At 39.0% G+C, this 20,304-nt stretch overlaps 3 protein-coding genes and 1 long non-coding RNA gene across 8 annotated transcripts; all 4 read left to right on the forward strand.

Moving 5' to 3' along the window:
- Positions 1–7: 7 nt before the first annotated feature.
- On the forward strand, positions 8–3,727 carry LOC122058070 (receptor-like protein 7). Its single transcript, XM_042620516.1, has 2 exons — positions 8–3,300; positions 3,400–3,727. Exon 1 carries the CDS (start codon positions 109–111, stop codon positions 3,256–3,258), a length of 3,150 nt encoding a protein of 1,049 aa, XP_042476450.1. The 5' UTR covers positions 8–108; the 3' UTR covers positions 3,259–3,300; positions 3,400–3,727.
- Positions 3,265–6,347, forward strand: LOC122057938 (receptor-like protein 6). Its single transcript, XM_042620302.1, has 4 exons — positions 3,265–3,300; positions 3,400–3,495; positions 5,095–5,740; positions 5,809–6,347. The coding sequence occupies exons 1-4, from the start codon at positions 3,265–3,267 to the stop codon at positions 6,345–6,347; spliced, it is 1,317 nt and encodes a 438-aa protein (XP_042476236.1).
- LOC122058071 (tropinone reductase homolog At5g06060-like) lies at positions 4,974–13,474 on the forward strand. Of its 5 annotated transcripts, XM_042620522.1 has the most exons (6): positions 6,339–8,208; positions 8,311–9,038; positions 9,171–9,378; positions 11,077–11,293; positions 11,404–11,510; positions 12,367–12,497. In XM_042620522.1, exons 2-6 carry the CDS (start codon positions 8,950–8,952, stop codon positions 12,382–12,384), a joined length of 639 nt encoding a protein of 212 aa, XP_042476456.1. In that variant the 5' UTR covers positions 6,339–8,208; positions 8,311–8,949; the 3' UTR covers positions 12,385–12,497. The 5 variants fall into 5 exon arrangements, with proteins under 5 accessions (XP_042476451.1, XP_042476452.1, XP_042476453.1 ...); XM_042620521.1 differs by lacking the exons at positions 6,339–8,208; positions 12,367–12,497 and adding an exon at positions 13,074–13,474 and having other exon boundaries at positions 8,324–9,038; XM_042620517.1 differs by lacking the exons at positions 9,171–9,378; positions 11,077–11,293; positions 11,404–11,510; positions 12,367–12,497 and having other exon boundaries at positions 4,974–8,208; positions 8,311–8,946.
- Positions 13,475–15,026: 1,552 nt separating this feature from the next.
- On the forward strand, positions 15,027–15,698 carry LOC122058073. Its single transcript, XR_006133671.1, has 2 exons — positions 15,027–15,204; positions 15,285–15,698. It is a non-coding gene; the product is annotated as an uncharacterized LOC122058073 (long non-coding RNA).
- The last annotated feature ends 4,606 nt before the right edge of the window (positions 15,699–20,304 follow it).

Genomic DNA, 20,304 nt, shown 5'->3' on the forward strand with positions numbered 1-20,304 from the left:
CAAAAAAAAAAAAAAAGAAAGGATAAAAGACAATGGATTCAATCTCTTGCCCTTAATGACTGGAACGTCTCTTACCTTCATCTCATCTGTCTTTCACATTCATCTTCAATGAGTTCTCCACAAATTTCATGGCTCCTTGGCCTCCTCTATGTTTCTGTTCCATTCGCCATTGAAAAAGTTCTGGTTTGCGGCCAATGTCTTGTGGATCAGAGATCTCTGTTGCTCCAGCTGAATCAAAGCCTCTCCTTCTATCAGCGTCCCCATTCCATTGATTCAAAGCTTGCATCTTGGAACACAAGCACTGATTGCTGTTGTTGGCCGGGCATCACCTGCGACAGAGATTCTGGTCATGTTAATGGTCTCGATCTCAGCAGAGAATATATATCCGGAGGAATAGACAACTTAAGCAGCAGTCTATTTAATCTGCAGTATCTCCAGAGCTTGAATTTGGCTAACAACAACTTCAATTCTACGCCAATTCCATCTGGGCTTGTCAAACTCGTAAATTTGACCAACCTCAATTTGTCCAACGCGGGTTTTGCGGGCCAAGTTCCCATTGAGATCTCACGTCTGACGATGTTAGACTCTCTTGATATCTCTATTAGTTTGCCTGGACTGACTCAATTAAGACTTGAAAATCCGGATCTCAAAACTCTTGTTTGGAACCTCTCAGGATTGAGGACACTGCGACTTGATGGGGTGAATATATCAGCGAAGGGCACTCAATGGTGCCGGGCCTTATCCTCTGCACTGCCTAATCTGCAAGTATTGAGCTTGTCCAATTGTTACCTTTCAGGTCCGCTAGATTCTTCACTTTCTAAACTAAGTTTGCTTTCTCATATTAATCTCAACCAGAACAATATATCTGCTGAAGTGCCAATATTCTTCAAGAATTTCAGTAACTTGACTTCACTGCATCTCAGTTCTTGTGGGTTATATGGGAAATTCCCGGAAAGAATTCTTCAGTTGAGGACCCTTCAAAGCCTCATTGTTTCAGTGAACCCGCTTCTGCATGGTTTTCTGCCAGAATTTCCTCTGAACGGATCACTTCGGACCTTGGTACTCTCTACCACTAGCTTTTCGGGTTCATTACCAGATTCTATAAGCCGTCTTAGACTTCTGTCCAGATTTGAGCTTATGAGTTGCAGCTTCAATGGATCAGTTCCATCCTCAATTATAGAGCTCAGCCAGCTCCATTCTTTGGACTTTTCGCTTAACAACTTCACTGGCTCTATACCTCCATTGCCTGAAACTCTAACCCAAGTAAATCTTGCCCATAATAGTTTCATAGGTCCACTTCCAGATTCTGCTTGGAAGAGGCTTGTAAAGCTTGTGAATCTCGACTTGAGGAATAATTCACTCAATGGAGAGATACCATGTTCACTCTTCACCTTGCCAACACTGAAGAGATTACAATTAGGCCAAAACCAATTTGCTGGCCAACTCAGAGAATTTCCTACTTCATCTTATGCTCCGTTGGAAAACATAGATCTGAGTGGCAACAAAATTGAAGGGCCAATTCCATTGCCAATCTTTGAATTCTCAGGTCTTCAAGTTCTCGCACTCTCTTCCAACAATTTCAGTGGCACTATTGAGCTTGAGATGATTCAGAAACTGCAGAACCTTACCTATCTCGATCTTTCCTACAATAGCTTGCTGATCAATGCTACTGTTTGTAATTCTAAATCATTATTCCCCCAGATCCGCACACTGAAATTGGCATCCTGCAACCTGCGAGGCTTCCCTGATTTTTTAAGGCGAATCCAGCCAACATTGACTAATCTAGACCTTTCCAATAATCAAATTCATGGGGAAATACCCACCTGGGTTTGGAAAATTGGTAATGGGTCTCTTACTTATTTGAACCTTTCTTTTAACTTCCTCAACAATCTGGAGCGACCTTTGCCTGATCTGAGTGATGGTTCATTGGCTGTTCTTGACCTTCACTCCAATTTGCTCCAAGGACCAATCCCAGATCTGTCATCATCCCTCACATATTTGGATTTATCCAATAACAGCTTCCAATCCACCATCTCATCTAATATCGGTCATTGCCTTGTCTTCATCATCTTTCTCTCTCTCTCGAGCAATAATCTCACCGGAGAAATCCCTCAATCAATATGTAATGCTGGTTATCTTCAAGTTCTTGATCTGTCTAACAACAGCTTGAGCGGCACAATCCCCTTATGTTTAGCTAACATGAGCACTCTGACGGTACTGAACCTACGGCGTAACCACTTTGTTGGCCACATTCCTCAAGATTTTCAAGTTGGTTGCAGTCTAAGGACACTGGATCTCAGTGTGAATAGATTTGAAGGAAAATTACCTGCAACACTAGCCAAGTGCACAAAGCTAGAGGTTCTCAATATTGGGAACAACAGAATAAATGGCACATTTCCATTCTGGTTGGTAAATTGTACCGACTTACGGGTCCTTGTTTTGCGCTCCAATAGATTTAGCGGACCCATTAAAGGTGAAGGCAAAAATAATACTTTTCCAAAGCTGCAAATTGTAGACTTCTCTTCGAATAATTTCACTGGTAATCTTCCCCTTGAATGCTTTAAGAAATGGATAGCAATGATGGTTAACGAGGGTGAAACGGAGTATTTGATTAAGCATGAGACATTGAGAGTCAGGTTCCTAAAATACAGTCAAATGTACTATCAGGATACAGTGACAGTTACAATCAAAGGGCATGAAATGGAGTTGATGAAGATCCTAACCGTCTATACGTCCATTGACTTGTCAAAAAATAGACTCCAAGGGGAGATTCCAAATGAGATAGGAAACCTCACTTCTCTCTATTTTCTTAATTTGTCACATAATGCTCTAACTGGTCGAATACCATCATCCTTGGGGAACCTGAAACAGCTCGAGTCATTAGACCTTTCAACCAACAATTTAGGAGGAGAGATCCCTCAGCAGCTGACAAGCCTAACATTCCTTTCGGTCCTGAACCTCTCTTGGAACAACCTTACCGGGATGATACCGAAGGGACCTCAATTTCAGACATTTACAGAGACTTCCTTTGAAGGGAATGAAGGCTTATGTGGAGTCCCCTTGTTGAGAGACTGCATTGACAATAGAACAGCATTAGCAGTACCGGCAATATCGAGCAAAAAACACCGTCAATTGTTTGGGTATGATTGGCAAATCGTACTGAACGGATTTTTTGTAGGATTTGGTGGGGGAGCGGGATTGGTTGTCGCGTTCTTCTTCTTTTCAAATCGAGGAAGGAAATGGTTGTTGGCCCGCTAATAAAAAATGGGATCCTTACTCACCATTGTCGATCCTAAAGAGGTATGTTCTCAGTTTCATTCCTCCTTTAGTTGTTACTAGCTTTCACACACATTATATTCATAATCATTCATATCTCTCATGGTTTGAGTACTACTGCAGGTCTGTGATTCCACAGAGAGTGCAGTGGAGAGTAGCTTGGCAAGCACTGGCCATTTTAATAAGCTATATATTAGTGTCACTTCTATCTTCAGCATGGTTGTACTTCTCATTCTTGCATGTAACCTATATATTAGTGTCAATGAAGAAGCATTTGTTATCAAAGAAAAAAAAAATCAAGAAGCACTCACGCTTGATGCTACTATAATTGATTTACATGTATTTACTGTTACATGGTGTGGCTTACCATTCCAGAAACACCCCACAATTTTCTTGCTCTTCAGAGAACTTGGGCTAGCTAGCTGTGTTCTTTGGTTCACTCGGCAGAGTATAAAGCTTTTCAAGATCTCCGAAACTCCTCCATGGCTTTCCTATCATTCATTTGCCCTTTCATGGCTCAGGGTTCATACTTCCCCTGCTTTACTGGAACCTTTTTCCAAGTTCTTGCACATTGAGTCTTGAAAATCACCATCATCATCATTCCATACCTCACAATTTTAATCCTTCTATAAAATTTCATATTAAGCAAGTGTTCTACTGCAAGAAGGCTCAATCCAACTCTGCTAGCAACTGTCTTCAACCTGATGACACGTTTGGTATGCATTTTCAGAATGTGTTCTAGAACATCAATAAATCAAGAGAAAAACACATTACAAAATGAAATAGGTGGTTATGGAAGTAATAGAAATACATTTCAAGGCACAAAATCAGAGTAGTTAAGGGAAGTTTTAAATTAGGACCAATTATAAAAATAAATAAATAATATAATGGGCAAGAGAACGTTTACCTTGCTGGTGCAGGTACACATTAGCACGTGGGCCGATGGGAGGGCCCTTTCCTACAGGTGCACCTTAGAGAACCTACACCCTTTCCTCACCTAACATGTCAAAGCTTCGGGCTCTAACGAGAAAGCCAAGCAGTGTATGGAAGCCCGACCTTAGCACACACTGATGTCTCCCAATGTCAAGTTTATCGAGATATTTGAGATATTTGAGTGTCTATTATATATCATTGAGCTATGTCTAAAAAATAAAAAGTAATTGTGGAGATTTTTGGAGATGTAGAGGTGTAGCCCCGCATCAATATTATTTCCACCTGATAAGTCTAGATGCATTAGAATTCATCCCAGTAGGAGACTATATAAATCTTAAATCGCTCATTTTAAGCTCCTCTTTTTCAGTTATTGCTGTATACTTGAAGACTGCTCTAAGATGCACTATAATGAGGGAATTAATAAACCCAGCCCGTAAAGGAAGGGCAAAGCATAATCAAAAGTGAATCAAGGCTCAACGGTAGTATTTGATGCAAGAACAATGGAATGGAAGCAGAGACTTTCTTTCAATGGCAAAAGCAAAAGCATAATAATAATAAAAGTGGGAAATCAATCTAAAGGAAGACGTGAATCACAAGTAGTAGACTTCAGTGGCAAAAGTAATATGGAAGCTCAAGAAAGTGCCAAATTGCCAAATCCACAGGAAAATAAGGGAAGACTTTGAAGTCGCCTCTTACACTTTATCTGGTCTTTGTTGCCAATGTTGGGGTTGGCAATCTTTTGAAAATTAAACATTCTAAGAAGACTGGAAAGAATTTGAAGTCAGTCGTCTTTGGCACTTATAAAAACAATGGCCTCAATCTCTTCTAGCATTGAAGACAAGACTGCATTGTCTCTTTCTCCCTTGTCTAATCTGTCTTTCACAGTCATCTTCTTCAATAAGATCTACACAAATTTCATGGCTCCCACTCCTCCTCTACTCTGTTTCTGTTCTGTTCGCCATTAATAAAGTTTTGGTGGTTTGTGGCCGATGTCTTGAGGATCAAAGATCTCTTTTTCTCCAGCTGAATCAAAGCCTCACCTTCTCTCAGTGGCCCTGTTCTGATGATCCAAAACTTGTGTCTTGGAACACAAACACTGATTGCTGTAGTTGGAAAGGCGTCACCTGCGACAGAGATTCTGGTCATGTTATTGGTCTCGACCTCAGTGGCGAATGTATATCCGGAGGAGTTGAGAATATAAGCAGCACTCTATTTAATCTTCGGTATCTCCTGCAAAGCTTGAATTTGGCTGACAACTACTTCAATTCTACGCCGATTCCATCTGGGCTTGACAAATTCGTCAATTTAACCATCCTCAACCTGTCCAACGCCGGTTTTGGAGGCCAAGTTCCCATCGAAATCTCACGTCTCAGGAGGTTATTTTCTCTCGATCTCTCCAATATGCCTATGTATGAACGGAATCAATTGATACTCGAAAACCCAGATCTTAGAACTCTTGTTCAGGACCTCTCAGGATTGAGGATCTCCGTCTTGATGGAGTGCATATATCAGCGAATAAGGGAAGTCAATGGTGTCGAGCCTTGTCCTCTACACTTCCTAATCTGCTAGTGTTGAGCTTGTCCAATTGTCATCTTTCAGGGCCACTGGATTCTTCGCTTTCAGAACTAAGTTTGCTCTCTCAGATTGATCTCAGCCAGAACGATCTATCTACTGAAGTACCAATTTTCTTTGAGAATTTCATCAACTTGACTTCTCTGCGTCTCAGTGATTGTGGGTTATACGGGAAATTCCCGAACAGAGTTCTTCAGCTAAGAACCCTTCAAAGCCTCGATGTATCAGAGAACCCGCTTCTATATGGTTTTCTGCCAGAATTTCCTCTAAACGGATCTCTTATTCAGTCCTTGGTACTCTATGACACCAGCTTCTCAGGTTCCTTACCAGATTCTATAGCCAATCTTAGCCTTCTCTCCGAATTACGTCTCTCGAGTTGCAGCTTCAATGGGTCAATTCCGTCATCCATTATAGAACTTAACCAGCTCGAACTTTTGGACTTGTCAAATAACAGTTTCACTGGCCCTATACCTCCGTTGCCTGAAACTCTAACCCTAGTAATCCTTTCCCATAATATGTTGACAGGTCCACTTTTGGACTCAAGGGAAAAGCCTCGTAAAGCTTGAGGTTCTTGACTTGGGTGATAATTCACTGAATGGAGAGATACCATGGTCGTTGTTCACCTTGCCAACATTGAAGGAGTTACTACTAGGCCAGAACCAATTTTTTGGCCAACTCATGATCGAGATGCACAATACTACCTCCTCCTCTGCACCGTTGTATAACCTTGATTTGAATAGCAATAATCTGGAGGGACCAATACCATTGTCAATATTTGAATTCACGGATCTTCGATTTCTCTCTCTCTCTCTTCCAACATTTTCAGTGGCACTATAGAGCTTGAGATGATTGATCAGAAACTGCAGAACCTTATCGATCTCGATCTTTCCTACAATAGCCTGCTGCTGATCAATACTACTATTCGTAATCCTAACTCATCATTCCCCGAACTCGAGACGCTGAAATTGGTGTCCTGCAACCTGCAAGGCTTCCCTGATTTCTCAAGACACAGGCGACAGTCGACATTGAGTCATCTGGATCTGTCCAACAATCAAATTCATGGGGAAATACCCTCTTGGATTTGGGATATTGGTCATTATGGGTTTCTCAATTATTTGAACCTTTCTTTCAACTTCCTCAACAAACTAGAACAACCTTTGCCTGATCAGAGTTTTATAAGTACAGTTCTTGTCCTCGACCTTCACTCCAACATCCTCCAAGGACCAATCCCAGTTCTGCCATCATTAATCACTGCATGTATGGATTTATCAAACAACAGTTTTCAATCCATCATCCCATCTAATATCGGGGATTCCCTCATCATCAACAACTACTACTCTCTCTCGAGCAATAATCTCACCGGGGAAATTCCTCAATCGATATGTAATGCACATTCTCTTGAAGTTCTTGATCTGTCAAACAACAGCTTGAGCGGGGCCATCCCCTCATGTTTGGCTAACATGGACGCACTGACGGTACTGAACCTCCAGGGTAACCACTTTGTTGGCCGCATTCCTCAAGACTTTCAAGTTGGGTGCATTCTAAAGACACTGGATCTTAGTGTGAACAAATTAGAAGGACCTTTACCTACAGCCCTGGCCAACTGCAAGAAGTTGGAGGTTCTCAATCTTGGGAACAACCGAATAAATGGCGCATTTCCGTTCTGGTTGGCAAGCTTTGCCGACTTACGGGTCCTTGTTCTGCACTCCAATAGATTCGCCGGACATATTAGAGGTTACGACGTCACAAATCATTCTAATTTCCCAAAGCTGCAATTCATAGACCTCTCTTCGAATAATTTCACTGGTAATCTTCCCTCCGAATTCTTTATGCAATGGACAGCAATGATGGCTGATGAGAATGAAACTCAATCCAAGATTAAGCATGAAGCATTGAGTTCAATGGTCGTACCATATGCTGAACGTTACGTGGGTTTAGAAACGTACTACCAGGATACAGTGACGGTTACAATCAAAGGGCAAGAAATGGTATTGACAAAGATCCTAACCATCCATACCTCTATTGACTTATCAAACAATGGATTCCAAGGAGAGATTCCTAATGTGCCAGGAAGCCTCACTTCTCTCTGCCTCCTTAACTTGTCACATAATGCTCTAACTGGTCGAATACCATCATCCCTGGGGAACCTGCAACAGCTCGAGTCATTAGATCTCTCAAGCAACAAGTTGGGAGGAGAGATACCTCAGCAACTGGCAAGCCTGACATTCCTTTCGGTCTTGAACCTCTCATGGAACAACCTTACTGGGATGATACCAAAGGGAACTCAATTTCAGACATTTTCAGAGAGCTCCTTCCAAGGGAATGAAGGATTATGTGGAGCTCCCTTGTCGAGAAGGAAATTGTTGTTGGCCCGCAAATGAAAAGTGTCTGGAATCCCTACTTGCTTACCAGGTCCATCCTAAGGATGTATATGTTAATTCCCAGTTTCTTTCGGCTTTTAGTTGTTACTACACTAGCTTTTACATGTATATGATAAGTATCCATATTGATTTGTCATGGTTCGAGTAGTGCAGGTACTTGATTCATCAGAGACAACAGTGGAGAGTAGCTTGGCAAGCCCTGGCCATTCTCATTTTAATATAAGCAAGCATGGATGTAAATAATGTAATCTATTCAGAAAGTAATTCCAAGACGTCAATTTTGTTAACATGCATGGTTTAATTTTCTTGCCCCTTAGCGAGCTTGGGCTAGCTAGCAGGGTTCTTTGTTCACTTGGCAGAGTTGAAACTATTTTCAAGATATCCCAAAACTAATCTATAGCCTCCCCATCAATCATTTTCTATTTATGGCTTAAGTTCATGTATCGGCTTGGAATCGATCATATCGAATTGGTATCTGTCGAGATCGATCCCTAATCCAATACCGATTCAGATTGAGTATCCGGATAGTTTAAGAGTAACATAGTGAAAAGAGTACGTTTTTATAAAAGTCAGGAGTAAAATAGATGGATACCCACCGATTCAATCCAATCCAGTTAGGTATTGAATCCATATCGGCAGAGAACAATACCGATGCCGGCCCCTAAATCCTTGGTTCTTAGGATCGATTCCGGACGATTCTAATCCAATCGGGATTGGCAGGGACTGATTAGTAGCCGATTTCCTGTTTTTAAAACCCAGGTAGGTATAGAATAGTTGCAGAGTAAAAATGACGGAAGCAGGTAGCAGTACTATGGACGGTCGGTGGTCACTCAAGGGAATGACTGCTCTCGTTACTGGAGGAACCAGAGGGATCGGGTTCGTATTCTTTCCCATATCTATATACCCCCTTCTCCTTCTTCATTTTTCTCCTCTTTTACAGACAAAGAATGCCCCAACCAAAAGAAAAAATATTTTTTATAGAGTTTTTGTGATATCTCTATATTCCAGATATGCCGTTGTCGAGGAATTAGCTGGACTAGGGGCGGTCGTGCATACCTGTTCTCGAAACGAGGTTGAACTCAACGGGTGCTTGCGTGACTGGGCGGGAAAGGGTTTCCAAGTTACCGGGTCGGTCTGTGATGCTTCGTCTCGATCTCAACGAGAGAAACTCATGGAGACTGTCTCCTCTGTTTTCGGTGGCAAGCTCAACATCCTTGTAAGTTCTGTTTTCTTTCTCCTTTGGGTACTTCGGGCCTTAAATTGGAAGGAGACTGTCCACATAGAGTACTTATAATGCTTATACATAAAGAACCATCTTCCTAAATTCCCCTGTTTTTGGATATCTGCATAGTTTAATTCAAATTTGACTCATTCTTAAGTAAAATTTTTTTTTTTAGGGGGGGTTGGGGTTTCAGTGTTGTTTGATGGAGGTTGGAAACTTATTTAAACATGATCCATGACTTTGATGATGTTCGTTCAAGCATGATGGTGTTTCTGTTTTTCCTTCCTTCTACTTTTGAACAAGTAAAAGAATTTTATAACAATTGAGATAGCCCAAAAAAAAAGAAAAAAAGTTCTATCACATACTGAAACGACCAGCTGAAAGGTCTCTTATGTTCCAGAAGAAAGAGTTCATTTTGGCATCAGTTGTATAGGCTGGTTGGATAATTATGCAGCACCCTCCATTCACTTAACATTGAGCTACCATGAGGGTCTGATTGTCTCTAACTTCTTATGCATCGCCAAGTTAAATCTCAAAATATTATGAAACCTTCCAGCTTCAGCCACTTGGGGAACTGAAGTAGCTATTTATTTTTTTTGTTTATTTCTCAAGAGCAAGAATCCTAAATAAGCTTTTCTCTGGACTTCCACCTAGAACCAAATGAATAATCACAAGTGATCATCTAAGAACCAAAGGGATGACTCTTATTAAATGTTTGTAACCATATTCTTAAATCCCAATGTTTAAAAATTGGCCTGGAGACTGAACCGTCTTGATCTGATAGTCAGTGATTCAACAGTCCATTCAACCAGACGAAACAGTCTTGACTATTTATGGTAGCTGGTTTTCTATTTGTCCGGAAGTTCTGTTGTGGTTTTGGGTTAAGGTGTATATATTTTGTGAGATTCAAATTTTAGTTTCTGCCAAGCAGCATATTTCAATTTTTTTTTTTTTAAGGGCTGTCTATCTTGTTTACTGTTCAAATCATTTGCTTGGACAGCTAAATATTTTAATTGGGTGGACTGCATTTCCTTAACCTAGTCAATAGTTTCAGGACAAGGGATCGTGCAGGGGTTTGTTGAGACTATAATCTGAACATTTGACGCTGCTGCAGACTTACTGTCACCCTTGACTTGTTTTTCAGATATTTCTTAGACCTAGTCAGAAGGCTCCTGCCAGAGAAGTCTTTATAAAGAATTCTGCCCCCTAGTATCAACTACTGTTGCCAGTTTCAGCAGTATCAAATTCCCGCTGGAAATTTTTCAGCTAAGCTGATGCCAAACTTAGTATATTTGCAGAGAGTTGGAAGTCAGTCTCAGCCTTTAAACAAACTCACAAAATCAAACAGTTTTACCTACATTTGTGGTCCCAGACTTTAATTTTCACTTTTGATTATTATACCAAGTGCTATGTGAGCCAGGGGAACTGCCTTTGTGAATCGATGGATATAACATATAAGTATTAAGTATAAAGCTTCTTACTGTTGCCTGGTTATAAAGTAGTAGTCTTCAAAATTAGTGTTTCTTTTAAGTTATAATCAAGCATATGGCACTTTTCAGTTTTCTTGTTCTTGTTATTCTTTTTATTTTTGCTCAAATTCATAAGGGGGCTCGAGTCAGGGTTTAAAAGCCCAGAATCGGGATCCTCATTTTGATGAATAAAGGTGGCAATGCTTGTTTGTATTCTCTCTAGATAAACAATGCTGGTACAAATATAACAAAGCCAACCATCGACTACACTGCTGAAGAATATTCGGTCCTGATGGCTACCAACTTGGAATCTGCTTTCCATCTATGCCAACTTGCACATCCCCTTTTGAAATCATCAGGAATGGGAAGTATAGTATTCATCTCCTCCGTTTCAGGTGTTGTAGCAGTTGGTACTGGCAGTATTTATTCAGCAACCAAGGGTAATATACCTAAACCAATGCTATCTATTATCATCTATGAGAAATTCGATGGTTGGAAAATTGTACCTTTTAATTTGAAAGTTGTGAGATGATCTGTTTGTTTTTTCCAGGAGCACTTAATCAACTTACGAAGAACTTGGCATGTGAATGGGCAAAAGACAATATTAGGAGCAACTCTGTTTCACCTTGGATTATCAGAACATCACTTGTGGAACAAGTAAAATTCTCTCATCCTGCTTTTGTGCAATTTTGATCTTATGATGTTTGATACCATAGTGTTTAAAAACAGAATGGACCGATGGTCAAACCAGAGCCATATATTTTCCTGTTCAGTCCAGGTATCAAATTGTTATCTTTAAACCGAAATTAAACCTGTTGGTTTTCATGAACCATCTGTTTTTCTGAGAGCCACCCGTTTTGGTTCACTAGTTTCCATGGTTTAAAAATGAACAGTGAGTAGCTAAATGTGAGGAACTGAACCTGCAATGTACTTTATGATAAGTGAACACTAACCATTGCACCATAAAATATTCTGTTGCTTAATTTGTTCCCTTTTTATCTTGGTTCCTTTCTTTATTTTCCCTCTTTTTTTCATTTTTTTAACCAAAATTTTGAACACTTTTTGTTTCTCACTAAACTGTGGTATGACCTATCAAAGCAGGCCAAAACCAGAACCAGGCCTATTTTTTGCTCACTGCCTAGTTTGGTTTTAAAAAGTATGTTTTTGCAACACACGTGACATCCATCCCAAGTTCAAAAGTGTCTGCCCCTTGCTGTTTGATGCATATGCAAAGTTATTTAGACCAATCAATCAACCACTCTATCCCATTGATCTATGTGAAAATCAAGTGGGTTCAATGCCTTTGATATAATCATATCTAACGCATTCTTTTTGAGGACCAGAGCATAGGGAAAAATACAGAGAACTCAGAACTGTTTATCTAGTTATGATGATATGCTTTTGGTGACTTGATCAATCTTTTGGGCTTTTGGTCTTCAGTTTAGAAATCAATTGGTGCAACATGAGAGATATCTGCAGAAGTTCTAAACTATTGTCCAATTATATATTTCAGCATACAGTAGAGCAATAAATTATCTTTTCCAGCTGTAGAAATATGAACTGGAGGAGTGGATGCAAAATGTTAGATAGTGGAGTATCCTTTTCTTGTACTCCAGTTGAACTTATATTTAATGGTGCTGCTTATATTTACAAAAATAATCAACCATTTGAAACCTTTTTTTTTTTTCTTGGATGAGTAACCATTTGAAACCTTTGTTGCCTCAATCCCATGTTTTTTTTTTTTTCTTTTATTGTGTTCTTAATAAATGTAGTCAGTAGCAACTACAACCATAAATGGGATGACCTTTGTTACCCCCAGTCTTTCTTTGTTGATCAACCATAATTGGATCGCATGTATTGGCCAATCCATTATACTCCTCAAACCTCATCTGACTGGTTATGATAATCCCCATCCTCCAAATTCAACCAGACTTGCTTCGAATCGACCAAGTTATTAGCATGTGGGGAATCGGCCAAGTTGATCATCCTGAATGCACAAGGTTTAAATATTGCTTTTTATCCACTGCAAAATTACTGGCTGTATTTATGAAGTTTCTTCCTTTAAGGTCACACAATTAAATGTACCGAGGACACCAGGAACTTGGTCATTTGGCCAACTTATTGAACTTTCTGATGCGTGCTTTTTTTTTTTTGGGTGCACTTGTAACCATTTGTAGCTTGTTCTTAGTGATTTTTTTCATTTTGCTTATATTCTTGTAGTTGCTCAACAACAAAGAGATTTTTGAGAGGATAGTCTCTCGAACTCCTTTTCGGCGCCCTGGAGAACCAAAGGAGGTATCCTCCCTAGTGGCATTCCTTTGCCTACCTGCTTCCTCATACATTACCGGCCAGGTTATATCTGTTGATGGTGGAATGACGGTTAATGGTTTCTACCCAACTTATGATTAGAGACTACAGTCAACAATTTCCCTCCCTCTACTGCACAAATCGTTTTAGCCTTTAGCTTTTCCAGATGTCCATGGAATGAAAAATGAACTGCATAGACACTGTTATTTCTGTTTCAAAATAATAATTCCAACTTGTAAATAAGTTGTTGGCAGATGTAATGTGTTTCAACTCCAAGTACTTGAGTACAGAACTTCTTGGCTTTTTGCAACTTACACAAACTGGCATGGCATGAGAACTTGTTTGTCCAGTGGCTACTCTCAAAGGTTTCAATTTGACTTAAATGAAAGTCTGAAACCCCTTAATCTGAAGTACTCATCTAAGTTCAAATTGTTATTTTACAGCATTAAATGATAACATCAAACCATGCCTCTAGATAATGCATTGTTTAAGGATTGTTAAGAGAGTGAAAATAGAATTAGAGCAGTGATGAAATAGTGAAAGTGGTCCATAATATATAGGTGCAGGAAAGGTCAGTTGGTTTGGTTATATATGCCTGGTTTGGAATCTAGAGTAGGGGTAGCAATGGATTGGGTAGGGTTGGCTAATGATGTTACTCTTACTCTCCCAGTGGGAGTAAAACAAAAATTAAAATATTCTTCTCTTTAATTTAATGAATAATTAAGTAATGAATTGAATTTACAATTCACGTCAATAATTACTTGTAAAGTATATTTAACAGTAGAATAAAGATCTAAAGAAGGAAGATGTACATATAAAACATAATAAACGGTAGAATTATAATCTAAAGAAAGAACATAGCAATGTTTTACCCTTGACTTAGCATTTAGTTAAATGGGTGACACTTTCCCAGATTGAATTCCTCTGTGGTGCAGCAGGGCTTTTGGCGCGCTTCCAATGGCCAGAAACGCTCAAGCACAAAGCCTAAGGTGGTTGTACACAGCCCAAGGCGTTTCTGAGCGTTGGATGCATGGCAGACGCGCTGTTGCGCCACAGAGGATCCAAGTCCTTCTTCCCGACCCTGATTCTCCTATGGATGGTCAAGTAAGATAATTAATGAAGCAGGTAGGCTGGTAAAATTGCCAATCAGTCTTAACTCATCAGGTGGGTTTCCATCTCAAATTCGGTAGAAAAAGCACTAGTAGAATTACTTTCGGGAAAGAAAATTGGGAAAATTACTTGATTAACCACTTTTATGTTTCACTTTACAAAATTACCCAACTTGTGTTTCAGTTAACATGAATCTCCAAAATCAAGTTTGGGTTTACAAAACTACACAAAACAGTGATTTTTCCTTTTTTTTTTCTTTTTTAACCCCCAATCTCTTCCACCCTACCTCTTCCTTCGATGTCCGATCACCTCCCTGAACTTCTTTATCCCATCAAGAAAAACCTCTCTCGACAAAAACCGTTCAAGAAAGCCTGTGGAAATCCCCACTCCCACCTCTACCGGAGTTGCTAGTAGTGGTCTGAATCCCACACAGATTACAGCATCATCGTCCTTAAGTGCGGTGGCTAGTGGATCCCCTTTTTCCCTTTGTAGCTCCTCACCTTCCATTGATCTTCTTCATCTCAACCATAGGTAAGATGTGTTTTCTGCTGCTATTTTTTTGCCTCTGTAGGTTTATTGAAGGAAATGTGAAGAAGCCCAAGTTGCAAAACTAAGCTGTAGTGGCCATGGTTGTTTGGGAGGGGATCAACTGGGAGACCTGCTTTGCCCTAAAGCAAACCTGATTAAAGAATCTTTGATGGATGGAAATGGTTAGCTAACTGTTGAATTTCTAATGACGTTACATTGTTTATTTGTTTTAGATCCTTTGAGGGTAAAGCTAGAAATAGTGGAGACCTTGGAATTGATAAAAGCGGTGTTTCAATGGGAGAGGGAGGCTAGCGGGTCGAGGGTTAGTTCGTCACTTCTTCGATGACTGGCCAAGAATGCATCGTCTTCATCAACATAGTGGAGAGCCCAATACCACTAGTTGCTTGTTCGTATTAGTTTCTGGAAATGAAAGTGCTGCTGTCTCACCTTCACCTTCATCTGATTTCTCTTTGAATTTGTTGACAGGGAATGGAGATTATGAGGCCGTGGAAGGTTCTCAGCATGTTGGATTTGCAGGAGAGCGGCACCCTACCAGTGTTTTGCTTGAGCTGCCTCGTGGTGCTCTCTCTCTCTCTCTCTCTCTCTCTCTCTCTCTCTCTCTACTGAGTCCAGAGTCTCCAGACAGTCATATTAGGCCAGTAGCGTTAGTAACCCTCATTGTTCTGGGATGGCGAGGGTTGCAGGGAAGGTGATCGGATATTGGAGAAGGTAGGATACAAGAAAGGGGTAAAATGGTAAAAAAAAAAAAAACATAATTGAGGGAGAATCACTGTTTTAGGTAGTTTTGTAAACCCAAACTTGTTTACGAAGATTGTTTTTAGCTGAAACACAAATTGGGTAATTTAATAAAACAAAACTCAAAAGTGGGTAATCAAGTAATTTTTCCAAGAAAATTTCATGGTTTTGATACCAGTTGCAACTATAATGAAGGTTAGGCTTGCTGACCCACATCTGAGAATAGACATCAAACCAGTTCTTTTTTCCTTTTTTTTTCAATAAATTTTACTGGGATTTCTTGAAAGGTTTTACTAGAGAGAGGGCAAGGAAAAGAAGTGAAGTTGGGATTAAATGCCATGACCTGGCTACTACCAAGCAAGGGCTTTCCAGTTACTACCTTTATATATATCCGAAGTGATTGGTTAGACTGATAAACTCAAAGAATGAAAGACACAGATACAACTCTCAATATAGCCTCTTTGCTCTGGTTCGGAGACCACTTACTTTGTGCTCATGGAGACCATTTATTGAAACCTTAGCGAATAGAATGCCAAAGTTTAGGCTGTGTTTGGTATCCATTCCTGGAATAGATTGTGTCTAGAATACATTCTGAAACCCGATTCTTCTCTATTTTGTCGCTTCAGAATGCATTCTAGATTCAAAATCTATTCCGATAATGCATATCAAACACAATCCTAGCCTCCCCCACCCCAATCCTTATCTGGTGGTCTGAAATACATGCATTGGAGAAATCATGGCTTTTAAAGGGAGACAATGAAAGAAGTGAATGAATACAATTGGGGTAAGAAACAACCATAGCAGGTTTCAGCTTGGCGACACTGAATGCTGAAATAAAGGGAGTAGTGAAAGCGTCGGAGCTCATCAAACACCTAGGAATGTAGGGTGCTGTCATTTGTTCTTTTTGTCTAGAGATGGTGCAGTTACTACAAAGGAAGAAACAATACCAGGAAGATAAAAAAAAAAAAGGCAAAAACGTCGCAGCACGTGCGTCCAAACAATGTTCCTAAAACATTCTTCATGGATAGCCGTGGATTTAACCACATATAATCTAAATCGTTGAAACCCTTCTCTCTCATTTTAACAGACACCGATTGTGAGTCTTGTGACTTGTGACTTGTGACTTGTGACTTGTGACTTGTGAGGGTGACAGCAAGTCATCTCCTTCAAACCACATCCTAATTTTGAAACCTCATCCCTACTCATCTCATGTGTTTCCATCAGGTTCAAAGATTTGTTTATCAAATCAGAAGTTGTGAGCATTGCTATCAATCAAAGAATTATTTGCAGATTCAAATTATGGTTTTTCAATAACAAAGAGATTTTTCACAACTTAATTTAGAAGGGGAAACTATTCAAGAAGATAGAGTAGAGAACTCGATCTTCCATTGATTCTCACCATAAACAAAGGGAAATAGAGCTTCAAACTGTGAATCAATAACAACTCTTTGAAATGGAAGAGTTAGTCTGAGAAGTTAAAAATATTCTGTCGTGAGAGGGAGATGGGTAGTCTAGAAAGAGAGCAATTGATGGAGAGAGAAAAAATGCTACAAGAGAGAGAGAGAGAGAGAGATCAGGTTATCTGGAAGGGAAGAAGTTGGAACGGTTACGGATCCTAAAAATTGGGAATAGGTTACAATATAGAATATTAATTGACGGTTTAGATTGATTTTTATTAAATGAATAGTTTATATAAAAAGAAAGTGAAAATAAGATTGCAATACGTAATCTTATTAAATGAACGGTTTATATTAAAACAAGATTGCTACCACTCACCCAAAAAAAAAAATATTTGAACTGATAGTTACCAAAAAAAAAAAAAAAAAAAAATGAATTGGTAGCATCGGAATTGGCTGGCTCAGCTAGGAATCGATAAATTACTCCAAATCAATCCACTTTATTAGATTGAATGAATAATCGCCCAACAAGATAAACAAGTGGGTAACGTTCTTTCTTTCACTAATAAATAAATAGGAAAAAAGAAACCTAGGCTAGAAGGTGGTGTGGTGTGGCTTTGGCCCTCTCTACATCTATAGACATAGAGAGACAAATTGATGGCCCCATCACCATGGAAACAAAAATCTCATAATTGTTGATGCTTTTGTGTGTACTCCTATGGTCCCCACACTGGTGGACGGACAACACTACCTTTTAGAAAACCCCTCCCTAAAAAGATAAAAGGGTTGGGGTTCACTATGTGGTTGTGTGGCCATTGCCAGCACGAGGGCCAACGAGGGGAGGTGAATAGGCATCCAACTAGGGGGCAAGTTGGTCTTTTTGTTACCCCAGGCATTGGGTTGCGTGAATAGGTTGAAATATTTTTCCCAAAATAAAAATGATAGGAAATAACTCTATTCAAGCTCTCTCTCTCTCTCTCTCTCTCCATGGTCACCTCAGAGAACTTCATGCTCGAACGAGAAACCCAACAATGTGAAAATCATACGCAATTTGTATTTCTACGAAAGTCACGAAGAACGTCAACTCTAATATTCGAGTATTCAAATTTGTTGAGATGTTGAGAGTTATAGTCTCAAATTGGTGATTTAAGATATTAAATATATTATCATATATACCATTAGACTATCTCAACCTTATAATTATTGAGATATTTAAAAGAATAATCCCACATTGATTATGTGGCATGTTCCCAACTTCTCGACTCATAATTTTTTCTTTCTATACATCAAAGTCTACTTGACGACACGTCATCTATCAAACCCAAACTGTGTTTCAAAACTTTTGCCATAAATAAATATCCAGATTTTGGACCACAACAGTGGATCATTTTCTGCTTTTTCCTTCGTTTTTTTTTCTGGGCTTAATAAACTAATAGTTGACGAAGTTAAAGACTTGTCTCTCTCGTCAACCTTTATAGGGCGGGCCTTTTCCACACTGGTTTCCAGCTAGCTCTCTTTATGAACTTTGAATGCGACCTTGCTCCAGTTGTTGCTATCTCTAATTGGGATTATATTAATTAATCATTTTTTCTTTTATTTCTTTTTTGAAAATTTATTAATCAGTTATTAGTAGTAGGTGAGAGATGAGTCATTAGGAGGTATCATAAATATGAAATTAATCCTAAGCGCCAAAGTGTCCTTAATCAGCTTTTTCTTTAGCTTTTGGAGTTAACCCCCACACCCCGCCCCCCCTTATCAATTATATCAGATGTTCTACGTGTACTCAGAACAACCATTACATTGCTCCCTCCCTGCTGTCACCCTGTAACCATTAATTAATTTTCATTATTTAATTCCCCCACCCCCTTTCTAAAATATAATGTGTCAGTGCCAGAATTGTGACAAGTGGCACTCAATTCTTGGGTAACTTTCATCCATGGTCATCATTGGCCTTGGATAGGCATAAGGTGTCACAGGCTGTTCTAGGTAATCGGGATGGTTCCTTATCAGTTTCAGCCTCGAAGGGGTCAATCGTTATCTATAATAAATGGTCTCAAACTAGGATCTGGTTCCATTTTTTAAATGCGACGATCCGATTCTAAGCATTCAAAGTCTCTAATATAAGTGTTTTTTACACATAACCCTTGGTTTTTCCTTATAATTACAACATAACCTTTATATAATGTATAAGCATAACTATTAAATATTAATTTAATTTAATTAAGTATATATGCATCCCAAATGGGTCCTAGTGATTATGGTTCTTCTTGTTTCCTTATCGTTCTTTTGTTTCTAGACGGTTGAGAAATCCATCTCAAAATCTTCTTGTTCCATTTAGTAGTAAGTCCCAAAATTAACTACCAAAATCGTTTCATTTAATAATGAGATGGGTCTGATCCATATTTTAACAAGGTGGTTACCAATTTTGACCCTATAACACCATATGATGGGTATCGAAGAACAATGAAGGGTTTTTCAAACCTTCAACAAATATGAAAAGTATAAAGAAAAGAAATTCTTTGTCATATCTTTTAAAAAATGTTATTTTCATAAACAATGCCGAAAATGCAAATTAATTAGTTTATTGGAACAATGAGAAACCAACACATAAACCAAAACCTACCAATTGAATGGATAAGTGTAGACCAAAAATGATTAGGTAATAAATGGATGAGAAAATATATCAACGGCTACGGATTTTAAAACAAACATAGCCCTTAATATATAATTGACCGGAGAAAAGTTTTATTTTTCATCTAAATTTTTTTTCTTTTTTATTAGGATCTAAATTCAATATTATTACCATCATTTAGATCAATCTAATTGAATCATACATATTCCTTTATATTGGCATTATATATATTGGATGTGAGTAGCCCAATGTAAATGTATAAAGTTTAGCTTTTAATTGGTGAATTCTATCAAAGTCCTAATAAATGGTATTGAAGCCCCGGCATGACAACTCTAATATACTTCTGAGGATGGAGAAATTTTTCGAGGAAGATCTCAATTCCCACATGTGCTCTTACGTTCTCAATTCATATTTGACCAAATAAAGATTGTTATGTATTGATATTGAATCTGTATCATTATTGATCATTTGCCCATATTACTAATATGTTTTGGCTGTACTAAATTCTTACATGCATCACGGTATCGCATTATGTGGGTTCCATAAATCAAGTTCCATCAACTAAACACGTTTCATGGCCACGAAACATCACAGGATGAAAATAATAAATAAACAACATAGTTCTAAAACTCGGATCGGATCAATCAATATCGTCCGGACGCGGGCTCAAGTAGCTACGGCACTGTTTGACAACGTTTTGTTTCTGTCGTTTCTGTGTTTT

This window comes from Macadamia integrifolia, chromosome 12 (genome assembly GCF_013358625.1).
Source record: "Macadamia integrifolia cultivar HAES 741 chromosome 12, SCU_Mint_v3, whole genome shotgun sequence".
NCBI classification, from domain to species: domain Eukaryota; kingdom Viridiplantae; phylum Streptophyta; class Magnoliopsida; order Proteales; family Proteaceae; genus Macadamia; species Macadamia integrifolia.